Here is a 17,210-nt window from a genome sequence, read left to right as displayed (position 1 = left end):
CCCCAGGCTTTTACCTATCCTAACATTCTTTGTATAAAACAATCTCAAATCGTGATCAATAACTCTCCTGTGAAGCACCTTGGAATGTTAATTACCTTAAAAGTGATATATAAAATGCACATGTTACTGTTGTATTGAAGACTGACCAAGAATATGTCTTCCAAATATATTACTGTTTTAAAAAAAAGTAAATTCTTCAATGTAATGCACAACACAGACTAAAGCTTTTTTTAAATTCATTAAATTCTCAAAATTCTGAACCCTGTTCTGAAAAAGTCATATTGGACTTGAGCATTAACTCTGTTTCTCTCTCCACAGATGCTGCCAGACCTGCTGAGTTTCTCCAACATTCTCTTTTATTTCAGATTTCCAACTTCTGCAGAATGTTGTTGTTATTTGAGCCATGATCAGCAAAGACACAATATACAGCTTGCTGATACTTTCTGAAACGTGTTTGCTATTTCAGGTTTTGCAGGTCAAGTGCTGGATATTTGGCAAAATTGCGATTGGACAAAAGGCTTTAAACTTTGCTGACAATAAAGTGGACAGCACTAATCTGAGGCAAACCACCACCGGCTCAATTCTTATAAAGCTGCCATGCCACGTTTCTGAAAACAGAGATTGCAAAGGATCAACCCCTTTTCATCCACTCTCTGCCTGCATTTCCCAAAACAATTGACCATGGGGACTTACAACGCAAGCACATGCATACCTGGACTGCACCTATTTCTGTATCTAGCCAGTTTGCTGCACGTGTTTGGGATCCAGCCTGTAACTGCAGCGGAGAACAGCCAACACCATGAGGTGATGCATTATCGTGTGAAGAGAGGTTGGGTATGGAACCAGTTCTTTGTGTTAGAGGAATACACTGGATCAGAGCCACTATATGTCGGAAAGGTAAGAACAGGGGAACAAAAGTTTAACGTCAAAAGAACAATGAAGCTAACCCATTTGCTGTCTTTTTGAGTCCCACGTTTACTATCTAGAAAGATGCTCGAATAACATTTCACCAGCTATGGATATTCACTCAGCAATGTGCATGCAACTACAACAGCTAGCAATCAAATACAGTATCGCTATCACCAAGAAACATGCTCAGATCACTCTCCATTTAGACCTAAAGAGATAATGACTGTTGAGTCAGGAGGGATGGACAAATGTTGAGTTGAAGAGATCCATTTTATGGAAAGGTTTCCCCCTGGACAGACAGAGAGAGAGGAAACAGAAAGAGATATTAATAAATAATGATCAGTTTGTAATATCAGCAATACTAATATTAAGTAATAAAATATCTTCACAGAATCCATTAAAAATTGTCAGATTGTCAAGTTGTACCAAATATTGGTTTGGAACTATTGAATTAGAACTTGTATCTACTTGTATATTGATGTGATGGTTCTCTTTAGCTCCCTTAATCACTGTAGTATTAGCAAAAGCTGGTAAAGACATAGTCTCCACAGTCCTAACAGATCCAAGGGCTGCTTCCTCATTAGAGAGAGAGAGATAACTGTTGGTGGTTTAACCTGAGGATCGCCATGCCCTAGGTGTGGGGAGTTTGAGAAGGAGTGTCCTTTATAGTAATCTCAGATAGTGCAGGAATTGAACCCATGCTGTTGGTATCACTATGCAATTGCAAACCAGCCATCCAGATAGTTGAAAAGACATTTCAGTCAAAACATTTTCCTTTTGCTCTGGGTCCATCCCATTGATTGGAGCAGAGAAGACTGACACATATTTCTACAGAACTGGAATTGAAATGGATGTAGGAAGTCTTTGCCTTTTTTAAAAGGAAGATGCTGTTAGTTAATTCCATAATGGGACAAACTGAGTCCACTCCAGCAAACTGCTGAGGAACTGGATAAAGAACTGTCAGAATAATGTGTGTTTGATTATGACCAGAATTTGTAGAAAACATTTTTTGGGAGTAATGGGAGGAGGGAAGTAAAAGTGCCCTTTGGTACTGTTGGAGGAGAAGATTTCAACTCTCACTTGTGTGCCATTTACTTTGCAATGCTGATCAAAAATAACACATAAAAACTCAGGCACTGGGCTATTCATGAGAAAAATGACAATAGAAGATTTAAAAATTGTATTTTTCCCACTGCAGTGATCACGTTCCTTGGGTGTCAACAAGTATGGCGCTGGAAAAGCACAACCGGTCAGGCAGCATCCAAGGAACAGGAGAGTCGCCGTTTCAGGCCTAAGCCCTTCATCAGAACTCCTGGGGGGTTGGGTCCATTTATCTCTCAGCCCCCTTGCCTCCCACCCCCACCCCCACATTCCTGATGAAGGACTTATGCTCGAAAGATCGACCCTCCTGCTCCTTGGATGCTGCCTGACCCGCTGTGTTTTTCCAGCACCACACTCTTCGACTCTGATCTCCAGCTTCTGTAGTCCTAACTTTCTTGGAGCTATCAATTAATCCCATTCCTGTCACAGTTTCCCCATAGCTATATAAATATCTTCCCTTTGATTGGGCTGAAGGGTCTGTTTCCACACTTTGGGGATTCTATGATGAAAAGAATGGACAGACCTACATAGTGACACTCCACATCCTGTAAGTTAGCAGAAAAAAGTCCAAACTGGCCTTCTCTGCATCCTGAGACATTTGACCGCTGCCTTCCTGACCAGGCAATAGCAAAATTAATATATGAAGAAATTAAAGTGGGGGTGAAAAAAAACCATCATCATTGATTCATTAGAGCTTATTGATTGATTAATTGTAATTCTAGCTTCATTCCGACATGGACAAAGGAGAAGGCTCTGTCAGGTACATCCTGTCAGGTGATGGAGCGGGTACTGTTTTCACCATTGACGACAACACAGGTGACATTCATGCTGTACAGAGGCTAGATCGTGAGGAGAAGACGCATTACACCTTACGGGCACAGGCGTTAGACAGGTGGACTGGGAGGCCAATGGAACCAGAGTCTGAATTCATCATCAAGATTCAGGATATCAATGACAATGAGCCAAAGTTTCTTGATGGACCCTACGTGGCCAGTGTTCCTGAAATGTCTCCAATGGGTAAGGACCAGTTTTGTGATAGCTTCTTCAAATTCTAGAACATTCCTGCATTATAGTAGTAGTACTGCTACAGATCCACCTCCAGGCTGAAGTTTCTTGCTTCTTGGTCAGATCTTTTTGGGTTTAAGTCCCACTTCAGGAGTTCAGCGTGACAGTGAAGGATGGTGTTTCAGCTGCTATCGTTTGATGGAGCCACTTATCCCAATGCCCTCTGACCTTGCAAACAATCATGTGACTATTTCAAAGCAAAGCAGGGGCGTTTTGCCTCGTGGCCTGCCACACAACATGCACAAGGGCAGCACAGTGGCTGAGGGGTTAGCACTACTATCTCACAACTCCAGTGACACAGGTTCGATTCCAGCCTTGGGTGACTATGTGGAGTTTGCACATTCTCCCCTTGTCTGCGTGGGTTTCCTCCCACAGTCTGAAAACATGCAGGTTAGGTGGATTGGCCACGCTAAATGTGGAGTTATGGGGGCATCGTTGGGCTTGGGTGGGATGCTCTTCAAAGGGTTAGTGCAGACTGAATGGGCTGAATGGCCTTTATCTGCAGCGTAGAGATCCTAGCTGTTAAAAAACATGAAACGATCATTAATGCATTGCTGTTTGTGGGAACTTGCTGGGTGCAGTATATCATATAACTACAATTCAGAAGCACTTGATTATAACGTTTTTTGGTTTGACCTTTCAGTGTGAAATGTAACTTCTTCCTCTCAACTGATATCATAAAATCATATAGTTGTGATTTTTACAATCATTGCAATATGAGTCTTATAACTGAAATAGCTTGGACAAGTTCGCCTCTTCCTTGAACCGAGCTGCTCATACAAAGCCTTACAGACTTACAATAATGCAAAAAAAAAACTGCTGGATATTTTGGAGAAATTAAATAAATAAATAACAATTTTTAATAAGTCAGCAATTCTATCCTTTTATCAGAAATTATATTATTTCATCAGTTGCAAAATAATTTGATCCAAATGATTGCAAATGAGAAAACACCATTCTAAAATTTATACCGAAAGGATTTGACAATAGTTGATATTTGTGCTTCTTTTTTGGAAATGCCTTCATGTTGACATGGTCATGGTGTTTAAAGGACAACGGAAACTTTTGAATGAAAGTCTTCCATCCTCCATAACAGCTATTGCTGAAAAGAGGGTCACAAGGTTTCCATTTTGCGTTCTCCACGAAAAATGCAAGAATGCCAAATTCCAACACAATGCATTACAATTTATACTGCAGGAGAAATCGGTGCTGATTTGTTGTCTAGTTGACACTGATTGGTCAAAGCGTTGCCTTGGAGAAAACAACCCAGATTTGTAGGCTCCCCAGGCTCCTGGCTAATTTAAGAATGGTGTGAGGCATGAACCTGTACCTTTTGTTTGCAGAGAACAGAGGCTGCTTTTAACAAAGAATAAGTGAAACATTGAATATTAAACAAACTCATTAAACAAACATGTGAAAAGGGAACAAGACGCGGCTACTCAGCCCTTTGAACCTGCTACACCACTCATGGGATATGGTGTTCATTTCTGATCTCCCTGCATTAGGAAAGACATTACAAAACTTGAAATGGTTCAGAAAAGATTTACAAGAATGTTGTCGAGGTTGGAGGGTTTGAGCTATAGGGAGAGGCTGAATAGTCTGGGGCTGTTTTCCCTGGAACGTCAGAGGCTGGATGGTGACCTTATATAGGTTTATAAAATCATGAGGGGCATGGATAGGATAAATAGACGAGGTCTTTTCCCTGGGGTGAGGAAGTCCAGAATTAGAGGGCATAGGTTTAGGGTGAAAGGGGAAAGAGTTAAAAGGGACCTAAGAGACAACGTTTTCACACAGAGGGTGGTGCGTGTATGGAATGAGCTGCCAGAGGAAGTGGTGGACAAGCAGGAGGCTGAAAGAACACAGCAAGTCAGGCAGCATCAGAAGGTGGAGAAGTCAACATTGTAGGTGTAAACCTTCTTCAGGACTTAGGGTGGGGGTAAAGGGGTGCTGCAAATAAAGGGGAGGTTGGGGGTACGGGATGTTGGTAGGATTGGGTGAACGCTGGTAGAGGGTATGACCTGATTGTTGATGGGAGGAATGAATCCAGTTGGTGGCTAGAAGGATGAGAGGTGTGGAAGGGAGTCGGGGGATGGGAAGGGAGATCATTTGAAATTGGAGAATTTAATGTTGAGTTCTCTGGGTTATGCTGCCTTGGTAGAAGATGAGGTGTTGTTCCTCCAATTTACAGTCTGATTTATTATGGCAATGAAGGAGGCTGAGGATGGTCATGTCAGAAAGGGAGTGGGATGGGGAATTAAAACGGGCGGGGACTGGGAGGTCTGCTCAGCCCCTGTGGGCTCATTTGAGATGCTCGGCAAAATGTGATGAGTTTACGTTTGGTCTCCCCAACGTAGAGACGACCACATCGGGAGCACAAGGTACAGTAAACCAGGTTGGAGGAGGGGCAGGAGAACCTCTGTCTCACCTGGAAGGACTGTTTGGGACCCTGAATGGAGGTGAGGGGGGGGTGGTGTGTCAGAAGGTTTTGCATCTTTTCCAGTTGCAGAGCAAGGCACTGGGGTTTGGGGATGGGGTTTGGGAGGCTGGGGGGGAAGAGTGGCACACATCAAGGACTGGTGAAAAGAAGGGTTAATGCCCGAAACATTGACGTCTCCACCTCCTGATGCTGCCTGGCTTGCTATGCTTTTCCAACCTTCTGCCTGCCTACCTTGGATTCCAGCATCTGCAGTTTTTGTTTCAACAATGGAAGTGATGGAGGCTGGGACAGTTACTACATTTAAAAGGCACCTGATTGAGTATATGGATTGGAAGGGTTTAGAGGGAGATGGGCCAAGTGCTGGCAAATGGATCTAGATTAATTTAGGATATCTGGTCAGCTGAACGATTTGGATTAAAAGGTCTGTTTCTGTGCTGGACATCTCTATCACTCTAAGGTCATGGCTGATTTGATTTTTAACCTCAGCTCTACATTCCTGCATATCCCTGGTAATCCTTCGTCCCCCTGGAAAATCTATCTACATGGACCTTAAACATAGTTAAAGATGCTGCATCTACTGCCTTTTGAGGAAGGGAGTTCTAAAAACTCAGAATTAATTTTTCCTCATCTCTGTTTTATTTTTAAACTATGACCCCTAGAATCTAGATTCTCCCAGAAGAGGAAACATCCTTTCCATATCCACCAGGTCACGTCTCCTCAGGTTCTCAATTAACTCACCTTTGACTTTCAATTGTGCCACAATTATGAATAAAATAAGTATTTCAAGCCAAAACTATTGATGAAAATCTTGCGTCACCTTTAAGATAAACACCTTATAATCTGAATTTGTGAAAATAATGAAAGGCATAGTGGCTCAGTGCTTAGCGCTGTTGCCTCACAGCACCAGGGACCTGGGTTCGATTCTACCCTCAAAGTGACTGACTGTGTGGAGTTTGCACATTCTCCCTATGTCTGCATGGGTTTCCCCCAGGTACTCTGGTTTCCTCCCACAGTACAGGTAAGGTGCATTGGCCATACTAAATTGCCCATAGTGTCCAGGGAATGTGAAGGTTGGGTAGAGTATCCATAGTAACTGGGGTAGCCTGGTGGGATGAGATACTCTTCAGAGGGTTGGTGGAGATTTGATGGGTCAAATGGCCTCTATCTGCACTGTAGGTATTCTCTGATAATTGAGTGTTATAACACCCCTTTTTGCTAACTCCCTGAATTTCTTGCCTGGAACACTGTACCTGACATTCTCATGTTTTGTGGAACGTTTCTCAATCTGAGTGACTGAGGCCATTTTCACTCTGTTCACAAACTGAACTGGTACTATTGCTGTTGGGTTTTATGGCCACCTCGCCCTGGTCGCACTTCCAGGAGAATGACCTATTGATCAATGATAGCACCTGCGAGTGGAATCAAGTGGTTAATACCCACCGAAACTGAGGGCCTCTCATTTATATTGAGGACTGTTCTCTGGCATAAGGTGGGGAAGAGCTGAGAGTGAAATCTGTTAAAGCAGATTTTAGCATCTGGTTAGAGTCCTGTTTCTCCAAGTTGCTGAACTCTAATGAGCAAAGATAATGTAAAAGTTTATTCACAGCATCATACAATATAGAAAAGGCCCTTAGGCCCATCACATCTGTGCCATCAAATATATACTATTACCGACATTAGTCCCACTTTCCCCCACTTGAACGTTATGGCATTTCAAATGCTCATGCAAATACTTTTTAAAGGTTACGAGGTGTCCACCCCACCCAGGCAGAGCATTCCCACCCCACTCTGGGTGAAAAAAAAACCTTTCCTGCGTTTTACTTGAAAATTATGCCCCGTTTGTTCTGAGGTGTTTGCCCCAAAGTACCTGCTGAGTGTGACGAACAAACAGATCACACCCGGGTACAGCAAGGAATTAGGAGAGCAAGTAGCCTGTTGGTCTCGACTGCACAGGAATGGAGTGTGAGAGTAGGGAAGTCTTGCTCCAGCTGTGCAGGGCATTGATGAGACTGTACTGCATTTATTGGTTTCTTTATTAAGGAAAGAAATACTTGGGTTGAAAGCAGTTCAGGGAACGTTGATTAGGTTGATTCATGCAAACATATAAAGCAAAAGCAGGAATAGGCCACTCAGCCCCTTCAGCCTGTCCATTCAATAAGATCATGACTGATATTGATCTGATTAATTCACATTTCCACCTATCCCTAATAACCTGCCACACCCTTTGTGAAAAATGCATCTACCTCTGCCTTCTCAATGACCCTGCTTCCACCATCTTTTCAGGAAGAGCATTCCAAAGACACTCAATCCTCCAAGAGAAAGAATTTCTGGACTAAAGGGATTGACAAATGAAGTAAAGGTTGAGTTGGTTCATTGAATCATACAGTTCAGCAGAGGCCCTTTGGCCCGTTGAGTCTATACCACCAAAATTATGCTACTACCAATATCAGTCCTGGCCCATAGCTTCGAAGTTAGTGACATTTCAAGTGCTCGTCCAAGTGCTATTTAGAAGTAGTGAGGTTTTCCACCTTCACTACCCTCCCAGACAATGCTTTCCAAATTCCCAACATGCTCTGGGTGAAAAGAGTTTTCCTTAAATCCCTTCTTATATTCCAACTCTTCATCTTAACGTTATACCCCCTTGTTATTGACGCTTCAAAAGCTATGTTCTGTCCACCCTGTCTATGCCCCTCATAATGTTGTTCCCCTCTTCAGGTCCCCCTCAACCTTCTCTGCTCCGAAGGAAACATCCTGAGCTTATCCAGTTTCTCTCCATTGCTGAAATGCTCCATCCCAGTCAACATCCTGGTGAATCTCCTCTGTACCCCATCCAGTGGAATCAGAATTGCACACAGTTCTCCAGGTGTGGCCTATCAATGTTCCGTATAGATCCAACACCACCTCCTCTCTCTTGTATTCTGTGCCATCACCAAGCTAAGGGGAGCAGGCAGGAAATGAGTATTAAGGTCACAATCTTATCAAATGGCAGAACAGACCTGGTGGGCTGAATGGCCTTCATTTGCTCCTATTCCTTCTGATATTATTCAAGCAAGGTCAATAGCCAGGCTGTGAGAATCCCAATACAAAATGGCTAACAGCATAAATAAATCAGAGCTATATTAATTCAGAAGGCCATACCTTTGCGCTCTGCTGCCACGCTCAGTAAAACACATCTTAAAGTGTTCAGCATCAGTGCACTTCAAATGATATATTTTGCCGCCTGTCATCGGAGCAAAAGTAAACAGACACAAAGAGATTAAAATTTCATCACTCCTCTCCACAAGCAACTGCTCCCATTTGTAACTTGGGAAATCACAGACACTGGTTTAGACTTAGGAGGTCAGTGCCAATTAACCCCTTCACTGCTGAGTTGTGGAGTGACTCAGTGATATCTAAACTGGTGACGGCGACTGTGTTCCAGTCGGTGAAGCTTAGCACCAGGAGCTCTTGTGACACCCAGGTAGTGTCCCTACCTACGAGCTAGGAGACCCACGGTTCAAGTCCCGCCTGCTCTAGATGAGAGTCAGAAAATACCTGAGCGGGTTGAATACTTGGTATGTGCTAATTGTTGAGCAGTTATTATCAGAGCACAACTCTCACATCAGGGTCTTCCCAAAATATCTCTGTGTGACCCAGCTTTCATCTTACAGGACCCCTGTGACCTCCCCCTCACTCCAACGCAGGAGTGAGGTGTGTGTAAGGGGAGGGGGTTCGGGACTCAACATTGTTGTAGGGTGGGCTTTAGTAGCTGAAGGTTTGATGTGGTGAGCTGGGTGGGAAAAGACATTGAATGTGATGTGTATTTTTTAAATTAATCTAGCTTCTCATTGAATGTTTGTTGAAGCAGGATTCAGGCCTCAAAGACCCATCTGATAGATCTCACTTTCCCCCACCCTCACTCACTCCCACCCCAGCTCTGGGGAAATAAAGGTATGAAGGTATACAGAAACCTGGCAGCTATTAGCAGACAAAAAAAACTTTAAAAATACATTATCGTGCTGAACTCAAAACATTGACTGACTCTGTTTCACTCGCCACAGTTGCTCCCCAAACTGCTGAGTTTCTCCAGCATTTTCTAGTTTTAGTTCAATTCTCCAGCATCTGCAATATTTAGCTTTAATTTCCCAGTTAAACCGTTGTTCTGTTTATGTCTCATTACATTAATAGTCAATTGGTAGCACTTGAGTATTGCTAAAAAAAACCCCATTGTCAAAGCTCTTTGTCATACACTCATCAGGACAGATGCAAAAATGCCACAGTTCAAAGGAACATGTCCTCTACATACTAAAGGAACATGTCTCGGCATTGCACTTTTTCTAATGAATAAAAGTTCCCTGCAGCAACTGGCCCATCCATCAGCACCCTTTCGTCATTTGGTACAAATTGTTGCTCCCTTTGAACTTTTGATATTATTGCATTTGTCCTGATGTGTACCAGATGAATACCTTCAAAAGAAAGTGCAACTCTCCTACAACTAACATATCTCTTAATTTGCAATCAGCCAGTCATACTGTTTAATTAATCGTTAGTTAGTGTGAAAACCTGAACTCAAGAGATTTCCAGCAATCTCACAGTAGCATGTTGGCAGTCACACTTGGCAGTTTTAGGATCAAAGGGGAAACTTTAACCTTCAGTGCATGCTGGGCAAATACAAATGCCAACGTTAATGAGGGGTACAAGAGGGTTTACAGCAAGTCAGAGGGTATTGAGGTCCCCTCAAAATTGCATCATGAGTCCTACACTCAACATGAGATAGCAACTTATCTTCTACAGATCAGCCCCCACCCGGAAACAGGCAATCATTCTCATCACCCTGTTCCAAAACCCATCAGAAAGGGGGATTCCTCCACAACAGCAATGAACCGAACAGGGTACAAGGTTCAAGAGCCAAACCAGGAATCAGAATGCCATTGATTATTATAAGGAGATCTACTGGGAATATTAAATGAGAACTCACCAGGAGGGGCTATCCTGTGAAGAGCGAATCATAGAATCCTTACAGTGTGAAAAGGCCATTCGGCCCAGCAAGTTTGCACCAATCCTCCAAAGAACAGTTCACCCAGACCCACCTTACCACTGCAACCTCACATTTTCCATGGCTAATCCATCTAGCCTGCACATCCCTGGGCTCTATGAGCAATTTAGCATGGTCAATCCACCTAACCAGCACACGTTTGGACTGTGAGGGGAAACTGGAGCACCCGAACGAAACCCACGCATACACGGGGAGAATGTGCAAACTCCACACAGACAGTAACCCGAGGCTGGAATCAAACCCAGATCCCTGGTGCTGTGAGGCAGTCATGCTAACCCCTGAGCCACTGTGCCACCCTTTAAGAGCTGAAAAAGCTTATGAGGTTGAGTTGGTTGAGCCTGTACCTGGAGTTTTGAAGAATGAGGGGTGGACTTATTCAAATATACAAGATTCCGAGGGGACTTGACAGGGTCAATGCAAAGAGGTTGTTTCTCCTTGGAAGAGAGTCGAGACCAGAGGGTGTAGTCTCAGAATAAGAGGTTATAGTTTAAGACAAGCTTGAGGAGGACTATCTACAAGCAAAGATTGGAAAGACTGGGGTTGTTTTCATGGGAACAGAGAGCGCCGAAGGGAGATTTCATAAAGGAATGTGAAATGATGTGTAGTCTAGTTAAAGTGGAAAAGAAGGTGTCTCCCTTCACAGGGGACATATATTTAAAGTATGGTTTTTAATTAATTCCTTGCATGTGGGTGTCACTTTATTGCCCATCCCTAATTGCCCAGAGGGCAGTTAAGAGTGAACTACGTTGCTGTGGGTCTGGAGTCACATGTAGGCCAGACCAGGTAAGGACAGCAGTTTCCTTTGCTAAGGGATATTAGTGAACCAGATTAACTTTTCCAAAAGTTGACAATGGCTACATGGTCATCATTAGACTGTTAATTCCAGATTTTTATTTAATTCAAATTCCATTATTTGACATGACAGGATTTGAACCTGGGTCCCCAGAACACTACCTGGGTCTTTGGGTTTAGTTAAAGGACAAGAGAGGAGATAAGGAGGAATTGGTTTTCACTCAGAGCTCCTGAGCCTCAAACCTTCATCACATTTTAAAAAAAAACAATTAGTTATGAGCAGGAATCACAGTAACCTACTGGAGTACAAACCCAAGAGCTGGAAAATGGTGTTAAGTGGGATCGCTGTTTCTCAGCTAACACGTGCACCGTGAGTTAAATAGCCTCTTTCTGAGCTTTCAACTTTCTGTGCTTTCGTATTTACTCACTTGGTGGAGCCATTAAATATCCAGCAGTTTTCATCAAAATGTTCAGCTTCTTGGGTGTGTGTAAGATCCACACAACAGGGGGCCATTTGCTCATGGTGTCACCAATGGAAACATAAACAAAAGAAACCTGTAGAACAGGTGGCAGATTCATGATTACCCACCGTTGTCCAAAGACAAAGTTACCCCCATCAAATGTGAAAAATCGCAAGCAGACCCATTGTAATAAACTCTTCTATTTCCAATGCAAAGATCTTATGATAATGCCTCATCTGTATACAGGTACGTCTGTGATACAGCTCACAGCTAGTGATGCTGATGACCCCACATATGGAAACAGCGCTCGAGTGGTGTATAGCATCCTGCAGGGACAGCCATACTTCTCCGTGGAAGCAAGAACAGGTACACAACTATTTTTCCATCTCATCTTTCAATCTCTCAAAGGAGCTTTGTGCATCCAGCTATGTCTTCACTTTGCCATTGGATTCATGAGTTAACTCCGTGTTCCTCGTCCAAGCATCTCCATAGACTTCTCTCCACCCCTACTGCCTCCTCCAGCCTCCTCTCTAACAACCAGCTTGTATAAGATCTGGAACACAGGAATTAAAAGGATGGTTCAATCAGATTCCAGGGAACTTCCAAAAAGACCTTTACTTAAAAATATGTCTTTACAAGGTCATCAAGGAGTGCTGCATGTTTTATGTGTCTCTGAGCAGTGCAGAGATAACATTATTTTCTTCCTGTGCAACAGGTTTATTCATGAGAGTTTATCTTCACAATCACTCTGTACTCACACTTCTGCCAATGTCACCTTTGAGAAACTTCCAGCATTTCCTGTTGTGTGGGGTTCACTGAGTTAACAACCAGGCTTAACCAATCCAGCGCTTGATGTGGAGATACCGGTGTTAGACTGGGGTGGACAAAATCAGAAGTCACATGACACCAGGTTATAGTCCAACAGGTTTATTTAAAATAGTAAGTTTTTGGAGCACTGCCCCTTTGTCAGGTGAGCTCTGAAAGTTTGTGATTTTAAATAAATCTGTTGGACTATAATTTGGTTTCGTGTGATCTCTGACAATCCAGCAGAGTGAACATAGGTTAGTTAGCAGACTCTTATAATCAAACACAGAACAATTGAAGTCTACACTTCCATGATGGATTAAATTAGACAGTCTATTCAAAGAGGCATGATAGCCTGAATGGCCTCAATCCATGGCCTCAATCTGTGACTGATTGGTTAATTTCTGTACAGTGAAGCATAAAGATTTCTTTGTATCAGCAACTTTTTATCACGAGCTTGTGTCCTTTTGTAAAATGGAATGTGACAGAGGCCCCAGCACACATACACATTTTAGAAATATCACAGCCAGGCTTTTGAGAGTCTTGGACAAGCAAGATCTAGTTACTTTTCTCATTTGATTTGATTTATTATTGTCACATGTACCTCGGTACAGTGAAAAGTTTTGTTTTGCATGCAGTAAAGTGGATCTTACCACACAAAGATGATAGGATGATGGGACAGAGTGAGGAACACCAAGCTGCAAATGCAAAGAAGTTGTTCATAAAGTAAGTAAAAAATGAGGTCTGCAGATGCTGGAGATCACAGCTGCAAATGTGTTGCTGGTCAAAGCACAGCAGGTTAGGCAGCATCTCAGGAATAGAGAATTCGACGTTTCGAGCATAAGCCCTTCATCAGGAATCCTATAGAGAATTCGACGTTTCGAGCATAAGCCCTTCATCAGGAATCCAATAGAGAATTCGACGTTTCGAGCATAAGCCCTTCATCCTGATGAAGGGCTTATGCTCGAAACGTCGAATTCTCTATTCCTGAGATGCTGCCTAACCTGCTGTGCTTTGACCAGCAACACATTTGCGTTCATAAAGTAAGATCAACATTAGATTTGAAATTTGAGAGGTCCTTTCAGCACAAAGTTAACACTTCGAGTCTGGTATGATTCTTCAGAAGAAGTAATATCGGACTCAAAACATTAACTCAGATGCTCTTTCCACAGGTGCTGCCAGACTTGCTGCGTTTCCCCAACATTGTCAGTGCTTGTTTCAGATTTCCAGAATCCCCAGTATTTTGCTCTTACTATCCTCGTGTAGATATTTTTAATAAATCTATTCACACACGTTATGACATACCTCCAAAGCTGCTGGGACTTGAACCCAGCCCTCCTGGCCCAAAGGTAGGGACACTACCACCATACCACAAAAATGCAACTCATCAAAATGCAACTGTTGTGCTTTATTCTCGTTGCCACTGAAATAACTCAACAGAAGCCAGCTTTCCCTTCACCAAGTTACCCTTTATTTACACATGGAGAATCCTTGACACTGATCCCAGCTTCCTCAGAGCCAGCTCTGAGTGAACAGAACCCTCCTGTTCACATCTGTCAGCCAGGGCTCCCTGACTAGACCAGATTAATAGCTCCAATCAGGGAACTCATACTCTATGAGGTCCATTGGCTGACCTGGTTACAATCACTACAACAATGTTCAGAGTTCAAGACCCTCCGCAGGACTTTAACACAAGACTCTGAGGGACACCCACTGAGGAAGCACTGCACTGTCAGAGGTGTGGAATTTTGTTGGAATTTTGCACCGTGTTCCATCTATCTACTTGGGGGGAATATAGAAAATTCCATGGCTCTATTTTTGAGAAAGAGCAGGGGAGCATTATCTCCAGATGGCCTGACCAATATCTATCCTACAGCCAACATCATGAAATGGGATTATCCAACCACTGTCATGTTCCTGTTTGTGGGAACGTGCTGTGTACAAATTGGCTGCAGTGCTTTCTACGTTGCACCAGTGACTGTGTCTCATTATGTATTTCATTGAAGGTAAATCTGGTGATATGCAAACGTAAGTCTTTCTTTGTTTGCAAAAAATGAAGTCAGAAGTTATCAGACAGCCCCAACTTTAAATCACAATGTTAATGACTGTTCTGCAGGTAAACCCCAAAGTAGGAACATCCTGAGGCAAAGTGAATCGAGCCTCATGCTACTAATCGCTGCTAGTAACTGGTGCCCCCTGCTGACCGTTTCTCAAAGTACTGTAAATCGCAAAACCTCTTTAATTTCTCCAGGTATCATCAGGACAGCATTGTCAAACATGGACCGCGAGGTAAAGGATGGATACCAAGTGGTTGTACAAGCAAAGGACATGGGTGGGCAGATGGGAGGATTATCAGGGACAACAACTGTGAACATCACACTCACAGACGTCAATGACAATCCTCCGAGATTCCCTCACAGTAAGTACCTGTGTCATCAACTGCTGCAGTCACCAAACACTTACCACGATTATTAAAATGTCAGAGAAGGTGTTTTCACAAAAAAAACAAATTTGAAAGGAATAACTATGGTTCTTTTACACAGGGAGCTAAAGACATTATTACATCAAAATTAAAATAATTATGCGGTTTCTTTTCTAGAATTTAAATTTAGTTTTATTGTCACATGTACTCACATGTGTACGGTGAAATGTTTCCAATCTGACACTTAGAGCACCATCTGAGGTATAAAGGTCCTGGAATACAGAATTTTTGATATCATCTAATCAATCCGATCAGAGATACTATTACACACTTCTAGAGGAGGAGAGATTTGAGTCCAGACCTCCTGCCTCAAAGGCAGGAACACTACCACTGCACCGTAAGAGTCCTCTTTTTAGTGCCTGTATTGATTAGCAGGTAGAAAACACTTATCAAGAGTTTCAAACCTTGTGATACAATTGATGAAGCCAGTTTTAATGTATTGACATGTTAATCAACTGGTTAAGGCACATCACTGGAGCAGTAGGACTTGAATCAACATCCCCTGGATCAGAGATAGAGACACTACCACTGTATCACAAGAGTCCTGGAGTTTCAGCGTATAGCCATTGTATTAGATGTTTGTCACACCAGTGAATCCTACTAATTTTTTCCAATTGATCATTGCCCTTACAACTCCAAAGATGTTTTTAAAACATGAATTAGTGGCTTTGAAGCAAAGGTGCCCCCAGTATATGTTGGTTGGTCAGGCTTTGGAGAGATTACTGAATCCTTACTTTGTTCAAACAACAACTGTTTTATTATACAATAGGAATTAAATATAGTTCTGTATAACCAGGTCAAAATAATACAGTTTCCCTAACCATTCTTCCTCAGTGTCTCTCAGTTAAGTGTTATCGCACATGATCTATATAAGGAGTTCCAGCTTTAAACTTTATAAACCTTATAGTTATCCGACCCATTCACATCCCACACAATTTCCCAAGAGATACAATGGTGACAATGGCCATGTGTTATGTGCCCTATTGACTCTTATAGAGAAGTTTTAATGGCAATGTTTCATTGACCATGCATTTCAAAGTTCCCAAAGGGGGAGCCTGTAAATATTTCTCATCAATCTGTCCAGTGATGACACACCTCAGGAACCGGTGGAAGGTGAGGCACAGATGTAGAAACACTATCATTGTCTCACAAAAACCCAAAAGGGAGCCTGTTCAGAGATGTTAAGACACACCTCCAGTGCAGCTAGGAGTTGAACCCAGGCCTCCTGACTCAGTGGTAGGGATACTACCATTGCATTAGATTCCCTACAGTGTGGAAACTGGCCTTTCAGCCCAACCAGTCCACACTGACCCTCTGCAGAGTAGCCCACCCAGACCCATTTCCCTCTGACTAATGCATGTAGCGCTATGGGCAATTTAGCATGGCCAATCCACCTAACCTGCACATCTTTGGAGTGTGGGAGGAAACTGGAGCACCCGGAGGAAACCCACACAGACACGGGGAGAATGTGCAAACTCCACACAAGCAGTCACCCAAAGCTGGAATCGAACCTGGGATCTGGGTGTTGTGAGGCAGCACTGCTAACCACTGAGCCACCTTGAGACATGGAGAGCAGTATGCCTTGCACAGATAATAAGGCAGCATTGAAAAATGATTGCCGAAAAGGGCATCTATACGTTCCAAATGCTAATGATGGTCTCCTGGTAATTTATACTCAATGGTCACACATCAATCATTTCAGGAATACGTAGAGCACCAGCAGTTTAACATACAATCAAACTTGTAATGGTTTCTGACTGTAATGAGCCTCAGACATGCACTCATTGCTGTCTTTCATCTTCCGAATAGCTAGTTTTAAAGAGCCCAGTGCATTATGCAACGTCTTAAAAACAGAAAGTATTTAAAGTCATTTAAAAACTTAATTTTACTTGCACTACAACTGAAAGAACTTCTCAACTTAAAACATAAGGGAGTTTTAACTCCACTCAGCAAGTCCCAGCAAAACAGCAATTTGATAATGGATGGGTATCCATTTTCTTTGTGATGTTGATTGGGGGACACATATGACCTGGGACACCAGGGAAAACATTTCTCTACTTTGTCAAAATAGTGCTGTGAGATCTTTCAAGCCAGCCGAGTGGGTAGGGGAAACCTTGGTTTAGC

At 42.8% G+C, this 17,210-nt stretch overlaps 1 protein-coding gene across 3 annotated transcripts in view; it reads left to right on the top strand.

Annotated features, from left to right (window-relative positions):
• Positions 1–787: 787 nt before the first annotated feature.
• Positions 788–17,210, top strand: part of LOC132832352 (cadherin-20-like) — a 51,205-nt gene continuing 34,782 nt past the window's right edge. For 2 of the 3 annotated variants that reach the window (XM_060850291.1, XM_060850292.1), the window contains exons 1-4: positions 788–897; positions 2,733–3,027; positions 12,047–12,166; positions 14,856–15,023. In XM_060850291.1, coding sequence (XP_060706274.1) covers positions 808–897; positions 2,733–3,027; positions 12,047–12,166; positions 14,856–15,023 — 673 coding nt within the window. In that variant the 5' untranslated portion in view covers positions 788–807. The remainder of the gene's footprint in view (positions 898–2,732; positions 3,028–12,046; positions 12,167–14,855; positions 15,024–17,210) is intronic. The other variant, XM_060850293.1, reaches the window with a different exon arrangement.

This window comes from Hemiscyllium ocellatum, chromosome 34 (assembly GCF_020745735.1).
Source record: "Hemiscyllium ocellatum isolate sHemOce1 chromosome 34, sHemOce1.pat.X.cur, whole genome shotgun sequence".
Lineage (NCBI taxonomy): Eukaryota > Metazoa > Chordata > Chondrichthyes > Orectolobiformes > Hemiscylliidae > Hemiscyllium > Hemiscyllium ocellatum.
The sequence above is the reverse complement of the archived record's forward strand: the minus strand, read 5'-3'. Positions and strand labels throughout refer to the sequence as shown.